Source organism: Malania oleifera, chromosome 4, assembly GCF_029873635.1.
Source record: "Malania oleifera isolate guangnan ecotype guangnan chromosome 4, ASM2987363v1, whole genome shotgun sequence".
NCBI lineage: Eukaryota > Viridiplantae > Streptophyta > Magnoliopsida > Santalales > Ximeniaceae > Malania > Malania oleifera.
The window spans coordinates 18,169,343-18,180,691 of NC_080420.1; the positions used below are offsets into that span (position 1 = coordinate 18,169,343).

The following is an 11,349-nucleotide window of genomic DNA, read 5'->3' on the forward strand; positions in this document are numbered from 1 at the left end:
GTTCAATTTTCAATTCCAAACCGAACTTATCATTTTTAAACCAAAAACCGAAGAATCAATTTGTCCACTTCGAATAAGGTCCAGAACAGAACTGCTTGAACCAAGAGGAGGTGGTTCGGTCAGTTTTTTCGGTCCAAACCGAAATTTGCACACCCCTAGATTCAACATCAATATAAGTCATTTTTTCCCCTCAAAATCACCCAATAGTCATGAATCTGACTGATGGGCTAGTAAAATGCTACATGGTTAAGAAGCATAGCCTCATTTTTCTTTTCTTTGGATCACAATCCTACCTCATTGAATCAGTCGAGGGAAAACAAACCAAAAAGCAGCAGAAATCGCCAAAACAAAAACAAAAGGTGAGGCAGGGGCGTGGAGGGGACGAGGGGGAAGAGGCAAAACAAGATACTATTAACATACATAGAAATAGAACACAAGAAAATAACAATTAACCTTGTATCATAACCAAGTACATGTAAATATTTATATATATATATATATATATAAGCAAGCACAAGAAGGACCATCTTGCCTTCAATAGAAATCACCAAAACTGTAGCTCCTAGAAACCCAAATGAATGATCAATTAGAGCTTCCCAAATTCGCCTGCAAACTGCTGCTGCTGCTGCGCTGCCATCCCAATGCCTTCACTCCGGTGCTTCTCCCAGCCACCAGTATCAGCCTTGGAGTGTGCCCAGAAATAGAAGATGGAACTAATCATCGACAACATAACCAGGGCTGCACCCGCTGCAAATACACCTTTCCGGAGCGTTGCGCATGACAAATCATCTGCGTTGAAGATTCCCCTGTACTTGGTGTGGTATGCATTCCTGGCTGATCCTGCCAGAAGGCATGCCTCTGCTCCCAAGAAGCTAACCCTGATTTTTTGTTCAGTTCGATCAGCCAAGAAGTGAAAAAATAAGTCAGCAATAGCAGCATTGGCTACTTTTGAGTTGATGAAATTGTCTAGTTGCTATTGGATGACACTGTAGGTTACAAGATTTATTTGGACAAATTATAAAGGGAGCAGACCTTCCATGTTTAATTAAAAGCAGTTATCACTAATTTAAAAAAAATACTACAAAACACAAGATATAGACATGATGCTAAAAATATATTATTGTACCATCTAATTACTGTTATTGTAAAATAGAATTGCATTTTTTTTTTTTTGTATTTTAAAAAATATGAAAGTGCATCACAGAATCACTAACCAGGGCATGTTTAATTCTGGAAAACAATTTTCATTTTCAGTTTCTCCAAATATTAAATAAATGCTACATTATTTTCCAATTTTCCAACATTTTTATAAGCAGTGTGGAAAATAATAAAAAGATGTCTCCAATTTTTCTATGCAAATGTTCAAAATTTTGAATATAATGTCATTTCTATAATTTTTCTGGAAAAATGTAAATGGAAAATTGTTTTTCATAACTACATACCCTAAGTTCCTATAATTTTCACAATTATGATTTGCCAAAACTTTAGAGTTATAAAGAAACTATTTAAAGCTATTTTTCACCACAGAATTTGTGGTTTTGGAATAAATTATGATGTCATTCAAATGGATCTCATACTCAACTACAGAACCATAATTGTGTTCCCTAACACCCAGTACCAGCAATATGTATTTTCATGTTATGCCATTGATTAAAAAGATAAACTGGCCCTAAGCTTGAATCCCAAACCAAAACCCCATTTCCTGAGCACAAAGATGACTTCATGTAAAATCCCCCATTTCAGAAGTGCAAGGTTATAATAACAAGGGTGTTACTAATTTAACCCAAAAAATAAAATTGCATTTAAGAGTATGAAATTCAAGGCTTGGACTTGAAGTTGTGGTGAATTTGAACAAAATGTAATACAGAATTATAATGAACTTTGTTGAAATCCACAAAATGCAAATCTAAACATTCAGTTTTGTGCTCCCAAACATGGTATAAGAACATTACCAAAGACAGAAGCAAACAGGCACCAAAGTGGTCTTAACTATAAGAATAGTTTTCCAAACAAATGCTTCTTATTTAATTTTGCATAGTCGAGTCATGAGAAGAAGAAGAATGGAACAGGGGTGAGGGTGGGCTAAAATGCAGGAAATCAATTATAAAATAACAATAATTAAAGCTCAATCCGGAAAGAAAGCATAAAATTTCAAAATCATAATAAAGTAGTTTACCCAAAATTCAAAGTAATTTTTACAATAAAATCCCCTTATGCAGAAGTACTACTAACTACTAACACTAAATTTGGTTCAAAATGAAGTTGAGGTAGGAATGGAATGGAGAAAGGAATGGAATCAATATGGGAATGGAATTATGCATTTGGATACACATGACATGCCAATGTGTAGGGGCAAAAACAAGCTCATTCAAAAAAAACCCCTAAACCAAGCCCCATATTTTCATATTTCCAAAAAAAAATTAAATACAATTTAATTTTATAAATTAGATTACCAAGTAATAATGAATTAAAAAAATCAACTATAATGTAACGAAAAACTTACAAAAAAAAAATTATTATAAAAAAAAAAAAAAGAGTTTCATCAGTATGCCCCATCAACAGCAAGGGTGTTGGGGCACCCATCAGCTTGCTAGTTCCCATGGAAAACCAAAACTAGATGACCTTCAATCTTAGAGAAAGAGTTCAATTTTTTATAGATTTGAAAAAGAAAAAAAAGAAAATTCCCAATCAACAAGGGCATGGCACCAATAACCATGGGTTCACTGATGCCCATGGCCATAAGCCAATAAATCATACTATCTCCACACAGAGAGAGAGAGAGAGAGAGAGATGATTTGATTAATAACCATTGAGCTCCCTTGGTTGAACAAGCAATCCAAAATTCAGTTAATTCGAACATTTCAAATGATCTTTCAAATTGGTCAATACTCTCTAGTTTACAGCTGCTTCTGTATTGTACTAGTCATTGCTTGATTGAATTTGATTCGTTAATGGGCTCATGATACAGTTTTGCACCTAACACCCATGTCTGCTAAAAGAAGTAAGGTGCACCACCTAGGTAGAAGCAGGGGAAATGAATTGGGTTAAAAGGCAAATTTAGAATAATACAAGATAATGGGAGTCCGTTTGGTCTTCTGAAAAGCATACCAGAAAACAATCGTTGTTTCCATGGTTGAGAGGTGGAATCACAATTATGCCCACTCGATTCCACCCTCATTTACAGAAACCAAATCATGTGATGGGAGTTGGAACAATTTTTATTCTATTTTGGCACTATTACCGTAAACCAAATTCTATAGAAGTTTGTCCATAAGACCTATTCAAATAGAACAAAAGATTTCTAAACATGAACAAACATGAAGCACAATAAAACAATCCCAACCTTTTGATCAAACTAAGATGATGCAGACCATCATGCGTAGTAATTTTTTAGGATAAAGAAAACAATAATAAAATTGAATGGGCACATTAAATGTACACAAGGGATTCTGAAGTGAAAATTGATCATTGGACATTAGTTAGACACTTCGTATGAACATTTACTTGGTGCAGAAGCTCGACATCTAGTGAATTGTGATCTCTCTTCAAATATGAATGTTGACATGAAATACATATTTAAAATAGTTCAAGTATCATCTTAGTTGTATCAATTGCTTATATAAATAGAATGCTCTACTTTTTTTATTTTTCTAAAGAATTCCTATAAAGCAATAATTACATATACAAATTCATGGCAATATGAGGAAATACTAGACAGCTAAAATAACACATAAATACATAAAACCAACCCATAATGAACTCATAAATACATATACCTCTTTTTTGGTACCTAATTTTTAACGTATTAAAATATCACTAGAAAACAATAAAAATTAGTAAATCATAAAAATAAAAAGTAATTAATTATAAAAAAAAATAAAACGAAAACATATCAGAGCCAAGCATCTAAATATTATTTGACTAGATAGAAGGAAGACGAACAAAAGGGGTTAGTCTAGTTGAATCAGTAAAACGAACCGACGCCCTGCTAATCACCAAGATCCTGCGTTTAATACCCAAGGAGTAGGTACTGTAACCGAATCGGTTCCATAATAGGTTCAGGAATCACTACAACATTTAAACTAAAAAAGAAAAAAGGGAGATTACAGTCTAGGTCAGATAGGAAAAGAGAAATTTACCACGAAAAGATGAAGAAGAAAATAGCCCAAGTGGTGGCGCTCCCACCTGTAAGACCTCTGCCGAAACAGAGACATCTGGTCACGCTATTAACTACCGTCTGGCTAAGCAGCAGCAGCCCGAACGCCGCCAGTCCGTACACCGTCGACGCGTCCGTATCGTACACGCAGTACGTCCTCTCGTCGTATTCATCCGCCTGCACCTTCGCCTGCACACACAGCCACCGACTGAGCACTACTACACCGTCCCCTTTCAAGATCCCTACAGAAATTTTCGCTCGCGCGCGCGTGAGAGAGAGAGAGAGAGAGAGAGAGAGAGAGTTACCGTGCTTCGACGACGCTCAGCGCCGACGGCGAGGACGAAGGCGATGAGGTGAAGAGAGATGAGTATGGCCAGAATGGGAACGGAGACCGCCATTATCCCTTCACTCTCGATCTCACTCTCTCCCTCTGTCTTCAGCTTCACTCCTCCCAAGCTCCACTGCACCTTTTTGGGTAAAATGGGTTTTTCCGTTGTTTTCTTTTCGCTCCTTTTGATGCCTCAGCCCATTTTAATTACGGGTTTGTAATTTAAACACATGCAAATTATAAGACACATATAATATTAATAGAAAAAAATAAATCCTTTCCAAAAATTAGCATAGTTTTTCTATTAATTAATTAATAAAATTATACTAATGTGAAGGTTTATCTGCTTTATTTAGAAAGCTAATCGAATACGATCCTATATTTAAAATATTTACTTATAAAATTATGAAAAATTTATGTTTATTTTAATTATTTATTTTAAATTTTAAAACTAATAAATGAGTTGCGATCATTTGACATAAGATATTTATAAATAAAATCTTAATAAAGATATAAATATCAAAAAAGAGATATAAGTGTGAAAATTAAATATAAATTACAAATTTTGATATTTTAAAATTTTTAAATTTAAAATTATATATATTATTTTAAATATTTGAAGAAAATAAATATTTCTCTGTCCAACTTCATGACAATAAAAAAAGAACAAATATTGGAAAGCGAGGGAGGGGTACACAATCAGGTGGATCAAAGACTACGGGGGATTGGTGGAGTAGACCATTTATGTTGCGTCATTAGACCATTTATGTTGCGTCATCAGGACGATCCCAAGATGGGAATTCTCTGATCGTGTTGAAAGAATCCAATAGCGTGTGTATAGTGGTCTGTAGAACACGCAGGCATAACTCCAACAAAACTGGCTGGAGCGCTGTGGGACCCAGCATACTGACCCGGTTTGACAACTGCGTCTTATATTTTGCAAGTGGGTGGGTCCCGGTTCCTCAGTCGGGGCACCGCTTTCCGTAACACGGTTTGGATGTGCTGATTTCAGGAGATTTTATTTTTATTTTTATCTTATGTCTTTTTTCTTCTTTGACGATGTCAAATTACAGAATTAGACACACTCTGTCCCTTCCCTTCCCTCAAATACAAAAGCACAAAAAGAAAAATTTTAAAAACAAAGCTCTTCTTTTTAAGCTGTCCTTTTTTGTCTTTTTACCATTTTCATTTTCATTTTCAATTTTATTGTTCAGTGGCTTGGTCAAAGAGAGTTCAACCATTAAAGCTCCCGTGGTTTTACAAAATACTAAGGAGATTTGTGTCTTTTTGATGAGATTTTACGGATATTAAAACCTTAGAAACCATATTTAAAATTTTTTAAACTTTAATCAATGTTTTTGTTGCTTTTATGTCAAATCTGAAGAAAAATTAGTATCTTTTGTTAAATATTAAATGTATATTTAAAATAAATAAATTAATGATATTTAGAAGAACGTATAAGATACAAAAAGTGGCGAACCCAGTAAAACTTAATTTTTTATTTTTTTAAAAAAATAATTATTATTTTTTCATTAATCTAGTGCATATCTTTCTTACTATTTTATTAGGTTAGTTCATGAATAACATGGTAGCCCCAACCTACTTAATAATTTCTCATAAGACACACACTTATTTGTAAAAAAATCATGTGTCTTATTTGTTATTTAAGAACTAATATTTATATTGTATTAATAAATATGCCACGTATATTACACATGATCAATTACATATAATAATTTTATGTAAAATATTTTTGTAATTCTTAATACATAAAATATATTTTTAAAACAAAATGATAGTATATTGTCCTCGTTGATTATATAAATGTTAAAATATGAATCTGTGTTTGGAGCATAAATTTAAATATTAGATTTGAATTGTATAGATTGAATAAAATTATAATTTTATATTTTATCTTATTAAAATCTAATTTCATTGTCTAAATTTCAAATTCTCAAATGTAAGGTTTCCAATGTTTGATAACTTAAAATTAATATTTAAGTTTATATAAATCTGAATAAAATATAATTTATTTTTTTCTATCATTCTTCCTAAAATCTTTTCTATTGTAAGTTTAAAATTAAAAAAAAAATCAAATAATCAAAATTAGTAGTTAGTAAAATTATATTTTCTCAAAAAATTACCCACAAATTCCCATTCACATTATCTTTCCATATTTGGGAGCTTAGAATCATTCCAACCTTAAATTTAAATTTGTATCAATTTGAATAAAATGCAATAAAATTTAATATTAAATTTCATTCAGATCCATACCAAATAAAATTTGAGATGTAACATTCATGCTCCCAAAATAAATTTACCTCATGTTTGGGAGTTAGAATTCAAATGTTAAATTTGAATTTTTGTATAAAAATTATATTTTATTATATTAAAAAGATAAAATATAAATATACTGATAATCATTTTACTCTAATACCCCAGTAATGACTATTGAAATACACCTATCCAGTGGAAAAACATAAAATTGTACAACCATATATACAATACCAAAATTTAGTATCTCCCCAAAATATACATGCACAAAAATACAACTCCCCAGTATCATCTATCAAGACCCCTGTGATCTACCCCAAAATACTTCTCCCTGAAAACACTTACCCTACAGATAGGGTAGTGCAATCGACCTCCCTACCTCCGAGCCTGATTTGTTCGTTTAGTTGGATCACCTGAAAAATGTTAAATTAATGGGATGAGACAACATTCAATAAGACGAAATATGTTATTACCAGTGTGTGGCAGCTGAGTTTACATAAATAATTTACTGATAAATAACTGAACTAAGATATTATATAAAATATAATACTATATAATTCACACCTATGTGGCTTAAAATACAACAGTATTATCTAAGCTTTCTATTTATTCATACTGCTAATATTATAATATATTTATTGTTATCTTGTAAATCTGTATATATATATATATAACTTTGAAAACTACCCTGAAAAATTGTATGTCATGATTTAACCCCTCATGATAGGGTTGTGCAGCCCGTAGGCAGGACTTAACTTTGGTTATGTCATGATTTAACCCCTCATGATAGAGTTGTGCGGCCTGTAGGCAGGACTTAACTTTAGTTGGTCTACCAGGATAAGTCAACTGATACTCTATCAATCCTCAGATCGACTTTACTGCAATCCCTCCAAAGGCTCGGTACTGGCCTCTCCCTCGTCAAACCGGCTACCTCTACCTAGAATACTGGGGAGCCTGCAATCCTTCCAATGCACAATTGACGGAAATCCACACACTATCTGAGATATGTGGTTGCCCTCTGATCTAAAATAGTTACGGTATCGTGTTATACTAACTGAATATGACTGAAATAATTAATCTTACTGGAATAATTTATTAAGGTCTGATATTATATAATACTAATATATAATTATCCTACTGTTTCATCATGATTCCAAAATAACCATAACACTATAAAATTATTCTAAAAATACTGTAATATCTGACTGAAATAACTATAATATTTGATCTATAATATCTGACTGAATAAACTGTAATATTTGAATGTTATGGTTTTGAAATTTTGGAAATCATGGTATTCTGTATATACTGTAAAATATCTGACGGTCAATATCTAACTGCAAAATATCTGTCTATAATTCATAATTCTGTAAAATATGGAAAAACATATTTCTGTGCAAAAATATTATAAATCATGATATTCTAAGAAACTGTATAAATTTTGAACTGTTTTGATATTAACTCATACCACACGATTAAATAAATAAATAAAAACTCCTATACTAAAATTTGTACTTTATGATAATAAAGATAATTTATACTCCGTATAATATACCCCAAAAAACATATATGTTACTGATAAAATTTCTAAAATTCGTAGCATAACATATTTCCCTTACCTGGCTATTAAGCTCATTTGCTAATTTCTAACTCACGCCCACGACGTCCATAATACCAAAATCTTGAAATTACACACATACATATTTCCTTGTTAATCAACTGAATTTTCAGAATAATTTCTATAGTCACCTTTCATGAATTTATAAACTATTTATCATTTACCTGGATTCCTGAGAACACCCACTAGGTTCTCTAACCTGCCTGCAGTATAAGCTCCAAAACCCTGAATTCACAACACCCACATAAATCATCCCAAACACTAGTCTAACAACATCTACTACTAAATCTGAGTTCAGAAAAACTTACAAACTAAATAACCCTTAAACAATCCACTTACTCTGATTTTGCACTTACTCTGATTTTGGGATGGTTCCCAAACTTCTCAAATCGAAATTCTACTCCGGTTAAGTTGTAGAGAATTTGCCCAAAATCATCGTGGTAACTTCTGATCATCGAACTGAGGAGAAACGGGGCTGAATTTTAGAGAGAAGGGATAGGGACAGAATATTTAGAAAGAGAAAGTGAAATAGGAAAAGAATTTCATGCTGAAACGTGATTTTCGTGTGTGTATATATAAACTGTTGCCATGAGGCTTCGTCGACAAGACATGTGGTTTCATCGATGAGGTGAAGAAGACAATTCGTCGACGAAGGTAAAGAACTTGTTGATGAACCAATGGGTCTGAAATACACCCTCTCGATATCTCTTCGCCAACAAATACTAAGACTCGTCCACGAATCCTATAGGGAAGACCATTCAACTAGCGCCCCCACCCCCCACCCCCACCCCCCTGTGCGTTCCCCAACCTCCTGCTTGCAGATGTCGTAATCTGAAACAGGCTTAATCCCCTATGGAATAGGTGCATTCTTCAGTTCGACCATCCTCGCCTATTTTCAGTCAAGAAAATGTAGAAAATGAAGAAATAAGAATACAATTTTGACATTTTGAATAAAATAATGAAATAAATAATATATTTGACGTACATGTTTCCTCTCCGCACCCAGGTAGCACTCCCCCAACGGCCTCTGATGCTTCCTCTGATAAAGATTCGGCGTCAGCTCTAGATCGCTAGTGTCGGGATTACGCTACATTATCATGTAAAACATAATTAATATTAATTAGGTTTGGTGTAAACATAAATAACACTCGTTAGGTAATGATCAAATATATAAATATAGAAATGACCTTTCGATGCCTGATGAACAACTTTGACCCACCGCAATGCGTCATCTCTAGTTTGCTGCAGTTCTCATCATTTTTCTTATAGATAGCCTACGAAAAATAAAAAATGACTTTTCATTAATTAGCGACATCAATATGAAAAAGCAGTTATAACAATACAAACACATCACCTGATAGCTCGGGTCGCGGAAATGGCAACACACCACCTCCCAATCATCCAGGGAAATCGTATCGAATGGGTGAGCCTCTGCCTGATCTCCCATCGCCTTAAAATGCTTACACATTTCAATGTGAAAACTCTTGAACCGAGCGCACAACTGAGTGTTCACCGTCTTTTTGACATGGTCGGCACTGAAAATGTCCATATCCAACTTAACCTGCATATGAAATACATATAAAATGTTAGACAATTAATTGTGTAGTATATTAAAAGTGAAAGAAATGGTTTAGAGTTACTTACTAAGATGCACTCATATAGAACCAAGCACTGTGCCTCTGTCACATCTGGCCATATGAAGTAGGTGACTGGAGCATATTGTCAGCATATAATGTCGATCTCCCATGTCCAACTCGTGCACCAATGGTTTAGTGGGGCCGTGAATCCTAGAGGAATATCGATCCGAATCCGCTGCCCCCCATTCCTTTCCAGGTGTTTTTTCAAGACCATGTTCTTTGCTGCACCATGACCTGACCTCGTCGTCTGTGTCCCCGACGACATCGATGCTGCAAAAAGAGTTAATTTCGAACAATACTGCTATCATTAATGTGCACGACCATAAATATATTATTCTAAATCAAATACTCGTAACCTTACCTACATTGCTCATCATGGTGAGCAACTCACCCTGGGTCTGATGCCTAGCTAATGGATCAACATCCTCGGGTAGGGGTCCCAAGGGCTCATACGGTGCCGTATGAGGACCGACGTCCTCTACAGGTCTCAAGGACGTTGGATCATCCTCAGGGGAGGATCCAGTTGAGAGTCTGGATGTAACTCGACGAAGATGACCTCTTGGTGCCACATTTGCAAAAAAATACACAAGAAAATATAACATGATTTGATATTAGATGGATGCATAGTAAATATATTTTCAATTATTTGCACATGTCACATACATGGTGACAACATAACATGCTTACCCCCATATATGTCATCAATATCGGTATCATCCTCACTTTCTAATGTCTTCCTCAACCAGAGTTTCATCTTCCCCATTAGTTTCATCATTGTCGATGAAGTCAATGTCTTCATTAGGTTCAATTCCAATGTCAGCAGTCCGTACGAGTTCTACCGTGGCACCAACCCTACTTAATGGTATAGGATCGACTCCTTCCTCAACAACGTTTACAGCAGGTTGCGTTGATGCACTGACAGATGGCTCATCGTCCTGGAAAGCATCCTCGCTGACACTTTTCTTCGCATCTACAACTTTTGTAATAGCATACAAATTTTGGGGAGGAATTTTTTGGGTCACATGCCATTCACCCTTCAATTTTGTGTCCTTAAGGTAAAACACTTGTTCTACTTGTGTCGCTAGCACATAAGAGTCATTTTGATACCATGTTTTACTAAAATTGACACTGGTAAAGTAGACATCCATGTTTATCCTAATTTTTTTATTGCTAATGCCCCATTAGATACACTTGAACATGTTGACGAGTCTGTTGGTTCCATAGTGAAGCTCTATAATGTCATCCAACACATTAAAATAGTCAATTTCCTCATCTCCTTTTATGCCTAGCACCATAACCCCACAATTCTAGGTTCTTCTATGCACTTCGAGGGATT

At 34.2% G+C, this 11,349-nt stretch overlaps 1 protein-coding gene across 1 annotated transcript; it reads right to left on the bottom strand.

Moving 5' to 3' along the window:
* Nucleotides 1-392: 392 nt before the first annotated feature.
* On the bottom strand, nucleotides 393-4,720 carry LOC131153416 (uncharacterized). The gene is made up of 3 exons (XM_058105701.1): nucleotides 4,462-4,720; nucleotides 4,140-4,345; nucleotides 393-878 (listed from the first exon to the last, which is right to left on the bottom strand). The coding sequence occupies exons 1-3, from the start codon at nucleotides 4,552-4,554 to the stop codon at nucleotides 587-589; spliced, it is 591 nt and encodes a 196-aa protein (XP_057961684.1). The 5' UTR covers nucleotides 4,555-4,720; the 3' UTR covers nucleotides 393-586.
* Nucleotides 4,721-11,349: the final 6,629 nt, after the last annotated feature.